Below are 20,649 nucleotides of genomic sequence, written 5' to 3' on the forward strand. Positions count from 1 at the left end.
TGATAAGGATCATGGAAGAGGTCACACAGCTCACGTCCTTGGCTTGGTGCATTTCTGCACCACTGCCTGTGCCTGCCTCTCCTTCTGGCTTAGAAGGGGCACCTTGATCTCCACACAGCAGTCTGGAGTGGATGGTCAACAGGACCTTCCTTATTAGACAGACAGAGCTGAGAGTCTTGTCGAATAGCGTGGAGGAAAGAGCCCTCCTTTGAGAAAGGAGTTAGGGAATAAGGAGGGGCACGGGTTAATCCAGCTTGTGCTTCTGCACAGGAAGCCAGACGATGGGTCTTCATCATAGTGCCTAGGAGCATCCTGGGTTTTGGACGTCTGAGATGGCCAAGGCTAGCCCAATGCATGCTGTCCCTGAAGCTGTAGGGATTCAATGATCGCTTCTTAACTAGGGCTTACTTCACCAAGGGTCTCTCAGGACCTGGGTTCTGTAGAATATTCCTGATGGGCAGTTGCCGTGCTGCCTGGGTCCTTCCCTGTTCCCTGGCCAATCTCACTCAATTTCTTCCCTCTTTTTACAGCTTTGAAAAAGTGCATGGTCCTGGTGTATTCCTAGGCAGGAAGTCAAAAAGACAAGTTGGGCCCACAGGAGTCTCCAGGAGCCACAGCACCTTCCTCCTGCTGCCCTGTCAACTCACCACCTTCTACCCACACCTCACAAAATGTCATCAGGGCCAGCAGTACCAACTTTTTAAAAATTTTTTTGGTGATACTGGGGTTTGAACTCAGGGCCTCATGCTTGCTAGGCAGGCGCTCTACCCCCCAAGCCACTCTGCTAGCCTTTTTTGTGTTGGGTGTTTTCAAGACAGGGTTTCTGGAAACTGTTTACCTGGGCTAGCTTCCAACTTCGACCCTCCTGATCGCTTCCTCCTGAGTAGCCAGGATTTACAGGCATGAGCTCGATAACACTTCTTAACTATATTGTCAGGATTCAGACCCACTGAGCTGGAGTCTGTGGCCATTCCTGTGCTCTTAGAGGTTTGAAACCCCTAGACTGCGGTCTCTTCCCCACCCCAGCGGGAACTTGGAGGAGAGAACCTCACAGGGAACTGGAAGGGGCAAGTGGTTGGTCCCCACTTCTCAGCCTTTTCCCATTTGTAGGTGGTGCTCTCTTCTCCCTTGGGGTGAGAGTCTGGACCACGAGCATGGTCCTAGTCCCCAGTCCCCTGTGGGACTGAAATTGGGTCTGCATATTTCAGGTCCTGCAGACGCAGATGTAAGGATTGCCAAAGACCTTACATGTTTTCCTTAATCCTTAATGAAATGCAGGCTGCAGAAATAAGAGTGGGAGGTGGAAATGATGATGGCTGGGTTAGGCATACAGCAAGTACTCAGTAAATACACTGAATACATGAGTTATTTCCCCTCCTTAAGTCCTACCTTAACCTTGCAGGAACCTGTCACCGCTGATTCTAAATGGTTAAGATGCCCCTTTTGCAGCCTCAGTTTCCCCAGTTGTTAGAATGGGGTAAGAACCAGAGATCATGACCACTGCCACTAGTGTTGTGACGACATGATCTTGGGGCTACCAGTAGCCCCCTCACCCATCGTCCTCCACAGCTGGAGCCTTGTTTCCCTGCCTCCTCTAGGCTGTCCCTTGGAGGGGAGTTCAGTGGAAAACGGTGTGTGCTGGGAGTGGGCTGGAGGGAGCCTGAGACTCAGCCTTCAAAGAAGGGCGTCGCAGACGGGCACAAGTTTCAGTGCTGCGGCTTAACTGCTGTGTGACCTTGGGCAGGTCTCTTCCCCTGCCTGGTCCTCAAAGGTCAATCTCTGTCATCCCTTCTTGCTGGGGTTCCCTCTTGTCTGCCCTCTCCCTCCACTTCTCCATCCGAGCAACCGGCCCAGCTGCGTTCCGGGGTTAGGTTGGGGAGAGGTCGCTAACAGACGTGCTGAGGGTCAGCGCCGGCCTCTTGGAAGATGCGCACCCTGGGCGCAGCACGTGCTGCGGGCTGAGCCTCCTCGCACCGCTAAGGCCACGTGCTTCTCACTTCCTCTCCGCTCCAACGGCGCCCTTGGGGGGCTAGGCGCGTCCCCCACCTCTTCAGTCGCCCACAATTGCCCCAGAAGTTGTCTCCGTCCCTTGCATCAGAGGGCTCCCAGGCCCTGCCACTGTCTAGCTGGCAGTGTAACCCTGAGCTAGACTCTCTGGTCCTCAGTTTCCCCACCTGTAGGATGGGGGCGCAGAGCGCCTGCCTCTGGGACTGGCGGCTCGGGGCGCGCGGCAGGGTGGGGGCCTCCCCGCCACTCCCGCGCCCGCGGCTCGGGCTCCGCAGTGAGGGGGGAGCGGCGCCGGGAAGGAGCTCGGCGGTCACGTGACGTCCCCTCCCCGAACTGCGGCGGCGGCGGCGGTGGCGGCGGCGGCGAGCGCCGACCGCGTCCGGGCAGAGCTGCTGCGGCCGCCGCGGGCACCGGAGTGCCGAGCCCAGGACGCGCCGGCCCAGGCCCGTGGGTGAGTGCGCCGCGCCGGCTGCGGCTCTGCGGAGGGGAAGGGACCGACGCGTCCCCGGTTCCCCTCGGCTGGCTGCCGGGGACCCGGGGCGAGGGGCGCGGGGAGGGGCGCCGCCGGCTGGACAGGGGCGGCGGAGGCCGGGCTGAGCCCGCGGAGGCCCCGCGGGGGGCTCGGTCCGGGCCGCGGGGAGGGGCGCGCGTCCCACCCCCCTGGGTGGGTGCCGAGTCCTGTTTTCCGCTGTCGCTGAGGAGGGGTGCCTCGGGTTTCGAGGAGCGACTGCGGAGAAGTGGGCTCGGTTCCTCCAACCCCGAGGAGGGGCCCGGTCCTAACACCCGCCAGCGGGAGGCGATCGGTCTTCAGTGGAGGGAAGTGGGGGCCTTAGGTCCAACGACCCTGAGCCCGCAGGGCGGTGATGTCCTTGCATCTCCAGGGACAGAGCGCATTCTCCCCGCCCCTATCCCTGACCCGCCGCCCGCCACACGCGTCACGCAGCCGGGCGCCCCCTCGTCGCCTCCTCTGGCTCCGCAGGATCCGAGGACCCGGTGGGAATTCACCCGGCGGTCCCTATGCCCTGCAGGCCCTTTGGTGCCAGCCATCGTGAGCCGCTAGGGCTTGGGGAAGCAACCTTGTGTACACACACACCTTTCAGAAACAACACTCACAAGCCCAGGAGGTGAGCGACCCCCCACCTGCACCCTTAGTAGTTTGGCCCCACCAATGCTTGACCCCTGAGTCTTTGCTGGGGTCTTAGCACAGGTCTCAGGGTGAAACCAAGAAGGACACCTGGCCCCTTGCTTGGCATATTGATGTCTGTCCCTGTCCTTCATTCTCCTCCCTGCCAAAGTCAGAGGGCCAGTCCCCAAGTAGCCAGCAGGAGGGGCACTGATAGAAAGCCCCCCATGTGGAGCAGGAGAGAAAGGCAAAGAGGAATGAAGGGAGGTGAGACAACATTCTCCCCAAGAGAGGCTGGGACCAGGCTCTGCCCCCTGCCCCCTGGTCAGAGGGCATATAAGGGAAGAAGCTGGGGGCAGTGGCCTTGAGTGCTAGGTAATGAGAGAGAACTTTAGGTAGAGGCATCCCCAAACTGTGTCTAGGCAGGAGCTGGGCCCTGGGCATAGCAGCTGAGTGGGGAGGTGGCAGTCAGGCCCTACTGGGCCCTGGGGTGCTCCCATCTGATCCATCACCCAGCAAGACCTCAGAGGCTCCCTGGCAGTTGAAGGCTGCATTCAAGGGTGAGTGTGCCTAATGGCCTTGGGAAAGACTCTAGGGTAAGGACTGACCCTCTGCATCTCAGGAGCATTTTAAGGTGAGGCTGAGGTCTCCATTGCACAAATGAGGAAACTGAGGCTCAGACGGGATGAGCGAAGTTCATGAGGTCACTGGGTTACCTTCTGCTGGGGGTTATAATTCCAATTCTCTGTTTCCTGATTCAGGGTGGAGATCCTGCAGGGTGGAGGGGGTCAGTGATGGCGTGAGGTGCTCACAATGGCCTGCTCCCGTTTGCTGCAGGGGGTGGGGGGGTGTTGCCTCTCGATGGAGGTGGGTTGGGTTGGGGAGAAGGCCCAGAGCTGGCCTGCTCACCTGTCCCTTCCCACAGCCATGACATTCCCTACCAAGCCCTTCCTTTTCATTGCTTTTCTTGGCCAAAGCCCAACTCTTCCCTAACGTGCTTTCCTGGCAGGGGGTTCAGGAGCCCCTCTCCTCCTCTAACCACCCTCACCCCACCCGGACTCTTCCTCTGGCCTCTTGGAGTGCAGCAAGTCTCCTCTGGGCTTGGGGGTGTCTGGTGCTCAGTCCTTAGGTCCCCCCAGCAAGGTCTATGTAGGTTTGGAGTGAGAGAGTTCTGAAACCTACCCTCCACCTCCTGCCCCTGCCCTGCTGTCAAGTTGTAAGGCCAAGAAGCCGTGGAGGACTCCAGGGGCAGGTTTGTCTCCCACACTACCTGTCTGTCTTCCAGGCCTTTGTCCTAGCCCTCAGAGACTGCTGCGCAGCCGCACATGCTATGCAAACAGCACTGACCCGAGCACAGCCAGACAGACGCAAACGCAAACACGGCCAGACTCCCAAGTATCCCAAGACCCAGACACAGGAACACACAGACATGCTCCAGCCAAGACCCCCGCCCCACTCTGCCCAACACCACACATGAGACACGCCATCCGGACGCTGCCCCTGGTCCCACACAGATGGGCTGGTTGTCAGTAAAAGAGCCCCTGTCCTGCCTCATGGTCTCCTCCGCATGCAGTCAGGATTCATGTGCACACAAGAACAGGTGGAGGCCCCACACTCTTACACATGAGCCTGGCAGACATGCTCAGACACCCACCCACACCCAGGCCACCGTGGGTGCACACGCTTGCATTTCATCAGCTTCCTGAGTGTGGGATGTGACAGCCTTGTCACCCCAGGGGGTGGCAGAGGCTCCTCTGAACACCCCCAGCCAAGCCTCACCTTATTCCCTCTTATCCTCTTCCTGTGACGCCAGCATGACAGACAGACACTGGGAAACTGCTTGGTGTTTTTCCCTCGATGAACTCTTCTCTCCTGCCCCCACCCACAGATGCCTGTAGAGTCGTGGGAGAGGCTGCTTATGAAGCTGCCACTCCACAGTCCCTCCCAAGGCAGGATTGTCCCCAGCACAAGCTCCCAGCAGCCCTCTGCCACTTCGCCCGATGCTGGGCCAAATCCTGGTTTCCTCTTTGCCCTCCCAGCAGGGATGGGGCTAGCTGGAGATGTCTTCTCACCTTCCCACACGGCAGAGCCCAGTCCTGGCACCTTGGTTGTGTCTTTCAGAGATTGGCACCGCTGGGAAGTCACTGCTGAGAGCAGCTTCCATAGTCTGTGGTGAGGCCTCCAGGGCAGATGGATGCCAGGTGGGGGCAGCGAGGGTCCCTGGATCCCCACCCCAGATTGGTCAGAGTGTTGATTCTGTCATTCTGTCCCTGCCTCTGGCTGGCTGTGTGGCACCTGGCAAGTCATTTTCCTTCTCTGGGCCCAGCTATAGCTCTGGGAGGAAAGAGGTGTAAGGCGGCTCACCCATGCCAGTAAAGAAAGTTTAGCTCAGCTGGGCAACATGGAGCACAAGGGTGCCCTGGCTGAGGACTGCAGATTGGAAACTCTGGGCCTATATCAGGTCAGTTGAGGGTTGCCAGGCCTGAGACTTCCTGGGGTGACCACCCTAGGGTCAGCCTCAGAAAGAGGGGACCCGAGGGCAGGGGGCTGCAGTTGTAGTTTATGTGTTGTGGGTATTTTTATCCTTCATAATGTGCTCTATTTTTAGGGATAAAGACTGGCACTTGCAAGCAATGACTCAGAAAGGAGGAAGGGAGAAGAGGCAGTGAGTGGGGTGCTGGTAGAGAGACACCCCAAAACAAGGGGTCCCCCTGCGATGCCAACCTTCCTCACTGGAAGAAAGCAAAGGATGCCCCTGCTGTGTGGGACACAATGCTAGAGGCTTATCTGCTCTATCACCAAGCATTTAATGAGCTTGTACTGTATCCCACACCTCACAAGCACTAGGGACACAGAGGGGAGTTGGGATGGACATCCTTGTGTCCCTGCCACAGCCAGTGTATTATATGTTACTGTGGCCAAAGTGAGGCTCAGAGAGGTCAAGCAACTTGCTCATTCTGCCAACATGAGGCCACCCTCCCCTGGGGCCCCTTTGGGAGGAAGCAGACTTGAGTTCGAATTTTGACTTTGTCACCAACTAGCTACACAGCTGGAGCAAGTTACAACATCTCCCCAAGCCTTGTTTCTTTATCCATAAAGGGGGAGTCATAGTCCCCATCTGATGGGTTTGTTTAGAGGATTAAAACAACTAATAATGCAGGACTGCTACGTAGTGCAGTGGAGAAAGCTTGCCTAGGATGTGTGAGGCCCTGGCTCTAATCGCCAGCTCTGCAAAAACAAAACAAATAAACAAACAAAAGACTACTGTGGGCAAATATCCAAGGCAGTGCCCAGCTCACTGAAGGCATTTGTCTGGATCCTTAAAGGCCATGGATGGGACTCCAAGTCCAACTGGGCATGGTGCTGCATGCTGTAATCCCAGTAATCAGGAGGCATAGGTAGGAGGATTGCAAATTCTGAGCCAGCCAGGGCTATGAGAGCCTGTCTTCAAAAAAAGTCCAAGTCTAGTCTGTGCCGTGTGACTTTAACAGGCCACTTACATCTGTGTCTCATACTGTTCTGACCAGAATGGGATGATGAGCTCCTATTTGCCTTCCTACCTAGGAATGTTATTTGTGAGGATCAGGCATAATGGCAGGAGCTGCTTTGAAGAACAGAACTGTTCTCAGGGAAACATAGAAATGCACAGAAGGAAAAACAAGCACCAGGAAAAAAAGATTTTTTAAAAAAAATTTCAAAGCTTTTTTTTTTTTCTTTTGATAGGACCAGAGTTTGAACTCAGGGCTTTGCACTTGCAAAGCAAGTGCTCTACTGCTTGGACTATGCCTCCAGTCCATTTTGTTCTGGTTATTTTGGGGATAGGAACTTGCAAACTATTTGCCTAGGCTGGCCTAGAATCACGATCCTCCCCATCTCAACCTCCAAGTAACTAGGAGGTGAGCCGCTGACACCCAGCTTTACAGTAAGAAAAAAGCTTTTCTTCAGTGTTTTGGGGTAGTATGGTTTTTTCCCCATAACTCCCCATTTCCAAGGCATTTGGTAGTCAGATAATTTCTCCCTTGCGGAGTAAGTGCCTGGTACATAGTTGGTATCAGTAAATGGCAGTGTGATCGCTAGTAGGGTTAATGGTTGTAGAGTGAGAAGAAGGAAGGCATTCCTCTGGCGTAACAGGCTACAGTATAGGCAAAGGCTAGTAGGTGGTGATCAGGGCACTGGTTTGGTTTTGGTGAAAGGTGTGTAGGGATGAATCCTGCCTGTTTACTTGTGGCCTTGAATGCCAGGCTGAGGAATGTGCATCCCCCCAAAGTTACTGGGGACCAGCTGAGCCTTCTGAGGGCAGACCTTGGACACATGTTCAGGCCTATTCTCCAGGAGTGAGGAAGCAGCCTGACACAGTTCTTTGCCCTGCCTCCACTGGGTAAGATGGCCCAGCACCTGCCTTCCTGGGCCTCATCTTCCCTGAGTGTGCACAGGAGAGGGCTCCAGCATCTTCCATCCCTGGGGCAGGGAGGCGACCCAGGGTAGCATCTCACAGGGAACTGACTTGTGAGTGCTTGCAGCTGGGGCTGCCATGCATACAGGAAATCAAAACCTTGTGTTCCCCCAGCTCTGCTGGGGCCTGGCCTGGCCTGGCCTCTCAGACCCTGCCTGTTCATCTGTGGCGTGGGGAAAGTCGTGTGGCCGCCTCTGAAGTGGGTGTGGAGGAGGTGGAACCATTGGGTGTTCTGTGCAAGCCTCAGGTGTGTTGGTCTCTGGGGAATGGAGGTGTTTCTTGCAACTACCTGTTTCCCAGGTTCCCCTGAGAACTTAGGGCTGTTGACAAGGTGCGGGGGTGGGGGGGACAGATATCTGAGCCACCTGCGAGACTGTGACATCCTCAGGGCCACACAGGCTAGACCCTGGGGAAGTCAGAGAGAAAGGTGGAGGTGACACAGGTAGGTTACAACCCTCTGCTCAACTACTGAGTTCTGGATCCAAGTTTGTGAGCAAAAGTGCCCCATCCCAGCTCAGAGGAGAGCCCGCTCCTTGAGTCAGGTGGAGGTGACTGATGGAGGGCGACCTTGGGAGAGTCTCCCTGCCTGAGGGCTCAGCCCTTGAACTCCTGGGACAGTCCCAATTTCCCCATTCTCAAATGGGCAGTGTAATGAACTGCAAGAGACTGCCAAGATGAGACTTGGGCTGATGAGCCTCCCACCCTCCCCAACGTTGGAGGTTCAGACAGAGAGCACATACCCATGGCAGATTGCTGCAGGACCTGTGATAGCCATCAGGGGAGGCTAAGGATGCCACAGAACTGAAGCTCTGGATAGGTGGGCTCCAGGCTTATCCGTGCACACCAACCTTCTACCTTGTAGCCCTCCCTCAGGACTTGAAGTCTCCAGGAACAAGGCTGGGCAGAGCCCCTAGGACACCAGGCCCACACCCCTCCCTGGCTGGAAGGGTGAAGAAGACCCTGGCTGGGGTCCTCTGCAAGACAGAGAAGCCTGGGACCTGCCCGCTGTTCTGGCCCCATTCCTATGCTGTCAGGTCTGCCCTGTCAGGGTGGGACCTGCACAGCTGGCTGGGGATTCTGGGAGGATTCTGGTGGTGTTTGTGTGTGCAGGGGAGATGTGAAGAGTAGAACACAGGTGGGGCTTCAACTGAGCACTTACAGTGTGTCCAGCCCACTGCAAAGCACTTTTACTTACTTCTCAAAGATGGTTGCTGTTATTAGCCATCATGAGAGGTTCAGAGAGGTTAAGTAGCCTGCCTAAGGTCACCCAGCTGATAAGGGGCTGGGAATGAGATTTGAATGAGAAGCTGTCCCTGACTCTATGGTTGACCATTTTGTGTACGAAATACAGAATGAGATGGGCTCTCCCCTGAGGAATGGGAGCTGTCTGACCAGGGGCTGCCATGGTCAGGGGTGCTAGGCTGTCCTAGGAAACCTGGGGCTCTGCCCATCAGTCTGTCAGTGGCTGCCTGGAGAAGGTGAGGAGGGAGGGGGGAGATGTCCCATGACAGGGAGGAAGGCGGGCATCACCAAGCATCCCAGAACCTCACTGGTACTTGCCCTGTCCTCACTCAGACCTCTCAGAACCAGCCCCATCCCTGATACAGAGCGCACCCGTATCACATGGGACCTGGGTGGTACAGTGGGCTCAGGGGAAGAGACCTGGACTGGCACCCGGTATCAGGGCAGCTGTGTGCCCCAAGGTCCATCTCTAACCTCTCTGAACCTCAGTTTCCTCAGCCACAGAGTGGGGGGAGGGGTAGCAACCAGCACAAGAGGCCTGCCAGTCCCAAGGGCTCAGCACACACGTGGAGGCAACCCAGATGCAAGAGCCCTTTGTGAATTGCTTCCATCGGGCATAATTGTAATAATTATTATCTGTAAAACGAGGGGGCTGTTCCAGCTGATCTCCGTGGGCTCCTCTCCAACTCTGAGGCTGAGTATTTCTTGGGTTTCCAAAGCGGGTGTTCACACAGGCGGAGCGGGGCAGGAGAAGTACGGTTGCTGGGAATCTCTGCCAAATCCAGTCCGGGGTGCTGGGCTCCAGGATAGGCCACAAGGAGGGGGAGCTGGGAGCTGCAGGGCAGGTCCTGCAGATGTGAGGACAGCCCCAGTGTTTGAACTTCAGTCCTGCCCCTTTCCCTAGATGCTGCCCTGCCTGCTATCCCCAGGGGCTGGGGCTACATTAAGAAGGGCCCTTGGAGAGCCATTATTACTGACAAGGAAATGAGCCCAGAGAGGGCAGGGACCTTTCCAAATGACACTGTGAGCCAGTGTGGAACTGAGCTTAGGACTTAGTCTGGACTTAGTTTGTGGTTTTATCAGCCCATGTTCAGTAGCAGTACTAAAGACATCCCACCATTTTTTGTTTTGTTTTGTTTTTCAAGACAAGATCTTGTTATATAGCCCAGCCTAGCCTGGAACTTGCAATGCTCCTGTCTCAGCCTCCCAAGTTCTATGATTACAGGTGGGTACCACCATGCCCAGCCGACAGCCCCATTTATTGGTGTCTCCTGTGTTATGGAAGAGCCCTTTACAGAGTCTTAAAACAACCTCCAAGATAAGTGGAATTATTATCACTATCATCCCTTCCCTTTTTTTTTTTGGTGGTACTGGGGTTTAAACTCAGGGCCTCATATTTGCTACGCAGATGCTCTAACACTTGAGCCACTTTGCCACCCCTTTTTTGTGATTGGTATTTTTGCGATAGGGTCTCGTGAACTGTTTGCCCCAGCCTGGCTTCAAACTGCAGTCTTCCTGTTGTCTGCTAGGATTACAGGCGTGAGCCACCAGCGCCCAGCTATCATCCCCTTTTACAGATGAAGAAACTGAGTCTTTGGGAGGTTATGGAAATGACCCAAAATCAGCATCCAGTGGCAGAGCAGGGATTCAAACCCAGATCCATTTGATTCCAAACCCATACTGATGCCAAGCCCTGTGGTGGTATGACAGGAATAAAATTGATTTTGTCCTTTTGTTCATGGCCAACCTAGGGCCTCATTCATTCATTGAACATTCACAAAGTGCTTACAATGATGAGGTGACCATGGAAATGGTGGGGTTGAGGGTCAGAGATTAAGCAGCGAGGCAGGAGAGCTCCAGATGCCCTGAAACTCTCTACCCCTGGCAGGATGGCTGACTGTCCTCTGACTTCATTCTAACCACAGATTAGCCTTCATGCCTTCCTCTGCCCCCTGTGCTTACCCAGGGCATATCTGATCTATCCCTGGGAGAAATGGGGAATAGGGCTCAGCAGGGGTTCCTGGGCTTTGTTTGCCCAAAGGTGCCCCTGCTGGCAGCCATATTAATAACCATCTTCATGCCAGCCCTTCATGGGTACAGATGCTGTGTTAAGTTTGTGAACAGTTAACACTCGCCACCAGCCTGTGAGCTAAAAGCTGGTGTTTCCCCATTTCCAGCTGTGGGAGCTGAAACCCTACTCTGTGCCCTTAAGCTGCCTCTGCCCTGCCCCGTGGCCAGGCTTTGTGCCCAGGCTGTGTGGCTGTGGTTTTTGAACCTTGGTTTCTGGAAGGCAAGGCTTTGGCTAAGCAGCACCTACTAAGCACCTAGTTTGCTGGGGAGGTGCCTTGTGAGGCTACAGTTTGGGAGAATGGGGAGGCAGTGCTCTGTGAGGAGTGTGGGGGCCCCATGTCTTACCCCACCCCAGCCTCTGAGGGTGGGAGGGCAGCGTGTGGTGTTCTAAGTGCTTTCTACTTGGCAGGAGTGTCCCTGAGAGCGACTCAGACTGAAAATCCTCAGAGGGTCTTTATAGCCATTTGTACCTCCACTGACCCTTGGGTGGGCCACTCAGCCCCTGGGAACCTCTGTTTCCTGACCTGTGGAATGGGGAAGACGATTGGACATTTTGCAGGATGGACATAGGTCTGAATGACAGTGTTCTCACAGGGCCTCTAGAGCGAGTAGCTGCCGTTGTTCCTGGGCTGGAACATGTGTGATGGGGATGTAGGTCTTGGGGAGCGAAGGAACCTGCTGTTTGTCAGCCTCAGTTTCCCCATCAGTCATGGCAGACATACAGCTCTTGCGTGATGGATCTCACCCGGCTGTTATGGGGATCATAGAGGTTCCAGGGCGCGTAGGTGCGGCTCTGTGATCGACGCACAGAGAAGCAAAGAGGCGGGTGGGAGAGGGCAGGAAGGAACACGGTGGGCGGCGGGCAGGTGCCGCATTGTGGCGCAGGTGTGCCATGGTGGGCCGGGAGAGGCGCGGCGAAGGGAGAACAGGCTCTGGGGCCGCCCCACACGAGGGGAGGAGAGAGGGCGTAGGGGGTGGATTGGGACTCGGCGCATCCTTGGGCGGGCGGCTCGGGGTCCTCACTCTGCCCGGAGAGACGCCCCGGGCGTGGTCCTGGGGCGCTGTCCCTGGTCCTGGAGCGCGTCCGGCTCTGCCCTGCAGTTCCTATGGTGGCCAGGTGGGGGCGCCAGGGACCGCGGCGGACTCCCTGGCTCGGTTCAGAACACGTCGTGAAAAGCATTTTTTAATTTTCCTGTAATGACATTTCTACATAATCCTACCTACACACCTAATTTCAAAAACCAACGACATATTGCCGTAAGAAAAGCAAAAAGCTCTCTGCTTGCCTAGACGAGTAAGGTACTGAAGTAACCAAATGTTTTTATTTATAGAGCCATATCTTCAGATTTTTTTTTCTTGGCAGTACTGGGTTCGAACTCAGGGCCTCACGCATGCTAGGCAGGCTCTGTACCACTTGAGCCACTCCACCAGCCCTTTTTGCATTGGTTATTTTTGAGATAGGCCCTCTCTCTTTATGCCCTTTCTGTCCTGGACTGGGATCTTCCTGTTTGTGCTTCCCTGTGTAGCTAGGATTACAGGTCTGAGCCACTGTGCTAAGCTATCTTTAGATTTTTTTTACAATTTTTTTATTAGGATATGTTTATTATACAGGGGGATATTCATAGTAACAATTCCGATTAGTCTTATATTGTACATTATTTACATTTTCTACATCATCTCTCCCCCTTAACCCCCTCCCCATCCCATTTAAAGCAATTGCAAGAGTTTCTTAGTTCTGTTTCATGTAGGTGTATGAAGCCCATCTGCTATATACCTTAATCTCCTTCTTTCACCCTCCCCTCTCCCACTAGTGCCCACCCACACAAACACACTCACTGTACTTATTTTACAGTCCTGGTTTTCCTTATTAATAAATTGATGTTCAAAGGGGCGTCTCCATGCAGGCCCAGTGTGGGTGTGCTTTACTTTGGTCCGTTCAACCCCTTCCATTGCTCTCCCTCACCCCTTTGCCTCCCACTCCTATCTTTAGATTTAAGAGCAGAAAATCACGTCATGGCCCCTGACCTCTATTTCACAATGGCTCCAGGAGTTGCACCTCTGAAAATTTTATTATGCATTAAAGTCACACCAAAAAATACTTGTGAGGCTGGGGCTGTAGCTCAGTGGTACAGTGCCTGCCTAGTCTGCTCAAAGCCCTAGCACCACAAAAATAATAAGCATAAATAATAAATCCACGTAAACCACTGAGGTTCTAGGATGGCTTACCCAGGCTGCTAACCCACATGAAGGGCTAGGGGATAGTTGATGTACAAGTGTTCCTCGAGTGGGAGTCTCCCTGGTATAGCTTTCCTGGCTCCTGCCCTCTGAATGACAGTGCTAACTCTGATGGAATTCTCTCAAGGCAAATGCATTTTTCCACTGTGATGTCTTTAGCCCAGCAAAGCAAGTGTGAGTGTTTCACAGAAGAGCAAACTGAGGCCCAGAGAGGAAAACTGACTAATGCAGATCACTCAGGAGTTGTCTGGACCAGAGCAGGAAGACCAGAACCATGTGTCTCCTGCCCAGTAGGCTCCAAGAAGATATCCTAACTGGGAAGGATTTGCGGAGGGAAGGAAGTTGTTGGGACCCTGGCAAAAGTGGGCCTACCAGCCACAGCTGGAGCCTGGGCCTGAGATCTTCCCAGGGGCTGCTCCTCCCTCTGCCCTGCTGTTGCTGCTTGTGACTGGGAATGGGGAGCTGCAGGCAGGTGGGTGGAACTCCCAGAGTTCAACCCAGGGTGAACTTGGAAAGGGAATTCTGCAGCCCTCCACCCCTGCACCCTTCCCTCCTCCCTCGCACAGTGTGGCACGTGTCTGAACAACTTGGGTGCAAATGTAGGGGGCTTACAAGGGAAGGCTTCCTCCTGCAGCGAGGCCTGAACTCTGAAGGGCAGCGTGGCCCTGTTTCCTAGGTGAGAGGCTGAAGGCAAAGGAGGAAGGGACTCTATCTTGTCCCCTAAGACAGCAAAGACCTCCCAGTGTCAGTCTGTAAGTGGCCACTCTGTGTCGGTGGAGGGAGTGAAGTCCTTGTCACAGTGGACCATAGAGGCCAGTGTCTGTGGGGTGTTACATAATGTATTATGGTCCCAAAACTAGGTGCATCCACGACGGGTCCTTATTATGCTGCCTGTGTGTGTGCATGTGTGCCTCGTGTGTGTGTGTGTCTGTGTCTGTGTGTCTTGGAGGTTGTTCCACATGGTCACACATAGATTTGTCCCTTTTTGTTCTGCATGGGATAAGTGGAACATAATCTATCCAGTTCTCTCTGGTTGGCCATCCAGTTTGTTTTTAAATTCTTACTAATAAATTTTTGCTAGCTTTATAGAAATGGCAATTTCATATAATTAAGCCTAATATAAATGATACTGCAGCAAATGTTTTGTTTGACAAACACATGCCAAATGCCAGATACCATTCTCAATGGCTTATAATTAGTCATCTATTAATCCTTAGCAAAACCCTTTGAGGTATTTCATCACCAGCTCCACTTCGAAGATGAAGAAACTGAGGCTCAGAAGAGTTAACTACCTTGCCCTGAGTCACACAGCCGACAAGTGGGAGAGCTGGGACTTGAGCCCTGGAAGGGTTCACAAGGCTGAGGATGTAAGTGTGTGCTTCACTGTCCCTCAACCTTGGCCACTGTCTTCAGGCTCACATGCTATGATGCAGAGGATACTTTCTTGGAGGTGGCCTTGCAGGTTAAGAAGGAGCATTGAAATCCTGCTGTTTTCCAAGAGACCAAGAGCTGGTCAGGGAGTGTCCTGCTCTCAGGCTGAGGGAACATGACCCTCACTGACCACCCCCACTCCCATCCTCTGCCAAGCAGGCAGCTGCAGCTGGCCAGAACCCAGAGGCCAGAGCCCACACTGGGCCCTTTGTCTTTGGTGGGAACCCTGCGGCCCCCATGGCCCCTCTCAAGGGCCCACTGTCCCAGCACCAGCAGGGCCTCCATGGGGCCAGGCCCGGCTGAGAAACTTGGCATGTTGGAGGTTCCTTCGCCTCCCTGCCAACTGGGCATGCAGAGCCCACTCAGGAATTAGCCTCCTCAAATTGGACTCGCAAGACTGAGGTCCATGCCCAGGGAGTACAGAAGTTCAGCTGGGACTGGGGCCCTGGGCCCCTGCTTAACACTACACACACACACCCCCATAGCCCAGGCTAGCTCCAGGGTCCTTGGGCACTCCACCCCTCTCCTCTCTGGGAGCCCCTGCTGCAGAAGAAAGGAAGGGTGGGAGGGAGGGAAGAAAAGGGAGAAGGGAAAGGAAGGGAAGGAGGAGAAGGAAGGAAAGGAGAAAGGAAAGGAGGGGGAGGAAGGGAAGGGGAAAAATGGGAAGAAGGAAGGAAGGGAGGGAAGGAGAGAGAGGGGCAGAGGCTTGTTCCCTCTTTGGTGATCTGGTTCTCCCAGTCCCACCTGATGGCCCTGTGCTGAGTGGGTGTCCCATACTCCTCTGCAGTGGTCCCTCCACCCAGGAGTCTGCAGTCCAGCCCAGGGCAGCAAGTGAACACCCTGCCAAGGGAGCCAAGGATGAGCCAGAGCCTGCTCTGAGGGCTCAAAACCAACTCGGGTGGTTCTTGGGGTGAGAACTGAGACATTCCCGCCTGGCTCTGAACTCTTCAGGACTCCGCTGAGGGCAGCTCAGCCCATCTGAGTGTTTGGAGAAAAGGTTGTGAACAGACCAGGGCTTAGGCAGCTCCCTGAGACAGAAGTACTATTGGGAAAGAAGGCTCCAAATTCTTTTTGTCTGAAGGGGAAAACCTGGCACTACCTGCCCCTTCCTGGGTGAGGGAACTGTGGAGACTTGATTCACAGGGTCATTTTCCAGGGAAAGATGGAGCTAACCTAGCAGAAGAGTCCCTGCCACCTGGTCCTTGTGCCCTTGGTGGGCCTTTCCTCACCCCCCTCCCCCTCCCACTTCTCTACCATTCCTTTAAGCAGAAAGCCTCATAGAAACCCTCCAGGCTCGGGGAGCCTCCCTGGTGCATGGCATGGAGAAATAGTTCTCCCTCAATGGTGAAGCTTTTGCAGGTGGGGTGAGTCCTGAGGGCAGGGCTACTGTCCCCAATGTCAACTGACACTTTTCTACTTGGGTCAGACCACTGGACCATGAGGTCTGGGCCAGCTGGGTGCAGCAAACAGATGACAGGCTTCAAGACTCAGTCCAATTCCCCTCCAAAGTCTGCTGTGTGAAGGAACCTGGACTGGAAGAATTTTCAAGAGGGGGCCAGGCATCCCCACCCCTTTGCTTCTCCTGCTCCCCGGGGCGTCCTGGGGGCCTGGGCTGGGCAGAGTGGGATGAGAGTGGGCTCTGTTCTCCGTTTGCTCATTTGTGCGCCTGAAGCCCAGCGTCTGGCCCGGGACAGGACTGGGCTTTTTGCAGTGAGTCAGGATCTGGGCTGGGCACTAACTGTACGGGCGTTAACTCATTTGTCATCACAGGGACCAGGACACGGGCCCGATTAGTCCTATTTTGCAGATGAGAAATTCTGGGTCCCTTGCCCACGGTGCAGGACAATTTGGCCTTGGCTGCTATGACTTCCCCCTGGGGATGACAGGGACAGCTCCGCAGATAGCGCTAGGTGGCTCCAGTGGGTGTCGCCCCAGGAGGTCCGCAGGCGGTACCGCTCGGTGGGGCCGGGCCCGGGTCGGAGCGTGGGAGGGGCGGGGCGTGCAGCGCAGCCCGGCCGGCCGCCGAGGGCGGTGCGAACAAGCGGCCCTTTCTGCGCCCGCTGCCCGGCCCGGCAGCTGGACGGAGCCCTGCGGGGGCGCGGACGATCCCGGCCTGGGCCGGGCGGGGCGACCGTTGCCACGGTGACCCGGCGCGGGCGGCGGCGGCGGCGGCACCATGAGCGGCCGGAAGCGCAGCTTCACCTTCGGCGCCTATGGAGGGTAGGTGCGGGCGGGGTGCGGGCGGGGTGCGGGCGGGCTGAGCGCGGGGTGCGCACAGGGTGAGCGCGTGCGCAGTCGTGCGCTGCGTGCCGGGATTAGGGTGGTTCCGCCCGGTATGTGTGTGTCCTTGTGTGTGTGTGTGTGTGTGTGTGCGCGCGCGCGCGTGTGTGTGCGTGTGTGCACGCGGGATTAGCGTTGCGGGGGTGGGAAGCGGGGCCATTGGGTTGGCAAGTCTGGGTGTGTTTGTGCGTGTGCGCCTGTGGGCTCCGGTTAGGTGGCCACGTGCAAGGATGGGGACGTGAGTGTAGGGCCGTGTCTGAGAGCATGACTACTTGTGTGTACACGCGTGTGTGAGTGCATGGATAGATGCGAGCAGGAAGTCGAGGGACGCCCTGCTTGGTCCCCTACTTTGTCTCTGCAGCCACGGGCCCCTCCACTGAGGCTTTGGAAGAGGGGCAGCTGGAAGCCATCAGTAGCCCCCTCCCGTCTGGCACCGGGGCCAGAACCTCTCATCTCAAATTTGGGCCTGGGAAGCTCAGGGGGTGACCAAAGTGGTAGCTGGCCCATCTTGGGGTGACTGTCCCTCCTGACTCCAAGCGCCCACCTCCAAGGTGTGCAGAGGTGGGATGGGAGACTCTTGCCAGAGGCAAAGATTCTGCCAATTGGGAGGAGGATGGGTTACACAGACTGGACCCAGAGTCCCCTCTAGGCCAGCCAAGGAGCTGCTTGACTTTCACCAGTCTCCTGGGGTCAGAGGACACCCAGGTCCCCTTTGGGGAGTTGGAGCTACATGAGGCTGCTGGTGCTCCTTGAGCAGCGGGAGTGTTTCCAAGGTGTTCCGCTCTCTGCACTCAACCTCTGAGGGGGTCCCTGCAGAAGGGTGGGGTGAGGTGGGGGACACAGAGGCTGCCCTCCCTATGGGGCCTTGCTAGCTGTCAGGTGAAGGAGGATCCTGGATTGGGCTGAGCTTCCTGACCAGCTGACACCCAGGGGTGTCCTGGCCTCACTTTCCTGCCTGCAGAGCCAACTTCCGCCCTAGCTGACCCCTGGGAGCCCCAGCACTGCCTCCCCAGAAGTCACCCCCACCCCTCAGCTGGCAGAGTCTAGTTCTTGGCTCCCTCTCCATTCCCCGCTTGCCTCAGGCAGAGGGCAAGAGCTATTTGTTGTCCCAACATACCCCCAGCCCCATGGCCCCCCACTGGGCAGGAAAGTGGAGCCCTTGCCTTCCCTTACCCCAAGGTGTCCCCAGAGAAGAGTGCAGGGGAGAGCCTGGAAGGGGCACCTCTCACCCACTCTCCTGAAACCTGGACCGACCTACAGGGAACTCTTGGGGGCCCCAGATATGTGAGTTGGGGGTAGACGAAGGGAGGAAGCCCTCCATGGACCTCCTCCCATCCCAGGCATTGTCCCTGGGTGGATGCAAGCCAGCTCCAGGGCTGGGCCTGAGAGCTATGGGGCTTGTGGGGAGCAAAGCGGTCTTCCTGCCCCGCCAACCTCCAAGCCTGTCTGGAGTGTTCTGGGCTAGCCCAGCCATGCCTCCGCATTCTTGTTCTGACCCCACACTGCTGAAGTCACACTGTCCTTCCTCACCTCACCCAGTATTATTGACCCCAACTGTGCTGACCCAGCCCCTGCACCATGGCCCCCAATCCTGCCTCTTCCTTACTCTGTAGCCCCTGTACCTTCCCATGCCCCCAGCTCAATGTCCTGCAGCCCCAGGACACAGGGAGGGTACCTGGCACTCTTGGAGCACACCCTCACTGGCTGCCCTGCTTGCTGTGTTTCAGGGTGGACAAGTCCTTCTCTAGCCAGAGTGTGTGGTGAGTACTGGGCCCCTCAGGAGGGTCTGGGCTGCCCTGGCTGATCCCTGGGGCACCCCAATACTCTCTTACCCCCTATAATGCCAGGCTGGACCCACCAACCCCCCACCATCCTTCTTGGAAAGGGGATGGGAAACCCTTTCCTGAGTACCCCTCTGCTGTCCCCCACAATTCTTTCTGGAGCTTAGCCTCGGAGTCAAACAAATCAGGTTCAGGTTTTAGCTCTGCCATTGCCTGTGTGATCTCAATGTTGCACTAGCCTCTCTGAACCTTGGTTTTCTCATCTGTTGAATGGGGATCTGGTGCCTGTTTAATGGAGTGTAAGGCTGTAAAACTCAAGCAAACTAATTTGGCAAGTAATAGGCACTCACTTGAAAGGTCCTCTTCCTTTTTATGTTCTCTAATCCTTCCCATACCACAGTGGTTCCCAGCTGTGCTGGGGGTGCCCTGCCTTTCCACTGACACCCAAAACCTCTCGTCCCATCTGTACAAACCTCTCAGATGCCCTCCTGCCTCCCATTTCCGGTGACTGAGGACACCCTCTTTTTGGAGAGAGGCAAGAGGTGGTGGGCAGAGGTACAGCCTCACCTTGTGATTCATCTCAGCACCCAGTGCCCCACAGGTGGGCACCCCCTGGCTTTCCTGGCACTGGCATCACGTTGCCCAGCTGGCTGTTCCTGCGCCCACTTCCCTTCCAGCTGGAGAGACCCCCACAGCTCTGCTCCTGCTTCCTGCCCCTGCTGAGGACTGCCTGGAGTCTGCATTCCCCTCCTAACTGGCACCATTGCCCCCTGGAGCTCTGGGGCAGGAGGCTCATGGGGTGCCCAGGCTGAGCTCCGGGGCGGCCTTTTCATTTCCCTTTTACTCTGTGTGACCTGAGCCCAGTTACTCTCCCTTTCTGGGCTTTATCTCCCTGTCAATTTAAGTCTCTCCTACGTGCAAAACAGTGTGCTATCCTCAGAGTCAGGGGGAAGGATGGGGGAGGTACAGACAGAGGTGAGGAAGAGGCTGCCTTTCCTGCTGCATTCTGTTAGGTGCCTGACATGAATATTCTCGTGTTATCTTTAGCACAGCTCTCAGCTGTGGACTGTTTCCTCTAATCAGTATGAGAACATGAAGCACAGAGAGGGGAAGTGACTTGCCAAAGTTAACACAGCAGGAGAACTGATCTTTTAGGCTCTGTGCAGAGCTCAGAATCTCATTCATTCTGTCCCAAGGCCTCCAGGGTGTGGGAGTTTCTGAGTGGGGCTTCTGAGTGAGGGATTCACTTGAGGGAAGACTTGGAAATGTAGGGGTGACCCAGAAGGTCCACTCTAGGGACCCCTGAACCAAGAGTTAGAGACAAGGGCCCAGGATTGATGGTAACTGACTGGGAAAAGTCAGTGTGACTTTGGGGAAGACCGTTCCCCTCTATGGCCTCGGTTGACATCCTGGACTCCCCAGGATGCCTTCTGCAGCACCCTCCTTGCCAGAACTGCTGTCCAAGGTGCTAATCTTGGGCTTTCTCAACCCCTGGAAACCAACTGCTCACTGCAACCTATACATGGTGTCTACTCAGTGCTCAGTACTTAGTTATCAGTGGCAATTTTTTTTCAGTATTGGGATTTGAACTCTGGGTCTACACCTTGAGCCACTCTACCAGCTCTTTTTTGTGATGTGTTTTTTCAAGATAGGGCCTTGCAAACTATTTGCCCGAGGCTGACTTTGAACCATAACCCTCCTAATCTCTGCCTCCTGAGTTGCTAGGATTCCAGGCCTAAGCCACTGGTGTCTGGCTATCAGTGGCCACTTTGACTGTTCGTGTTGGTCTCCATTCAAGGCCAGTCCCTGCCCCTGTCCAGCAGGGGCTCACTTTCCCAGTGGCTGCATCTCTGGCCCACAGGAGTACGGCCATGGTCAGCAGCCCCACTGTGCTTTTGCTTACATGGCCCCTCCCCTGGACCTCCCTCCACTCCCATCCTGCAGGCCTCATGCCACCCCCAGCCACCAACATCGCCACCTGCCTTGGGTTTTCTTTACTGATGCCACATCACATCCCTGCTCCCTCA

General features: G+C 55.6%; 1 protein-coding gene across 11 annotated transcripts in view; it reads left to right on the forward strand.

Annotated features, from left to right (window-relative positions):
- Positions 1-2,356: 2,356 nt before the first annotated feature.
- Rap1gap (RAP1 GTPase activating protein) overlaps positions 2,357-20,649 on the forward strand; it is a 62,217-nt gene continuing 43,924 nt past the window's right edge. For 2 of the 11 annotated variants that reach the window (XR_012450072.1, XR_012450076.1), the window contains exons 1-2: positions 16,679-16,781; positions 18,569-18,601. Coding sequence is in view for 4 of the 11 variants with exons in the window: in XM_074081070.1 (XP_073937171.1) it covers positions 16,738-16,781; positions 18,569-18,601 (77 nt within the window). In the remaining 7 variants the exon portion in view is untranslated. Of the gene's footprint in view, positions 2,459-16,655; positions 16,782-18,568; positions 18,602-20,649 lie in introns of those variants that run through there. The other 9 variants (XR_012450070.1, XM_074081070.1, XR_012450074.1 and 6 more) reach the window with 6 other exon arrangements.

This window comes from Castor canadensis, chromosome 7 (assembly GCF_047511655.1).
Source record: "Castor canadensis chromosome 7, mCasCan1.hap1v2, whole genome shotgun sequence".
NCBI classification, from domain to species: domain Eukaryota; kingdom Metazoa; phylum Chordata; class Mammalia; order Rodentia; family Castoridae; genus Castor; species Castor canadensis.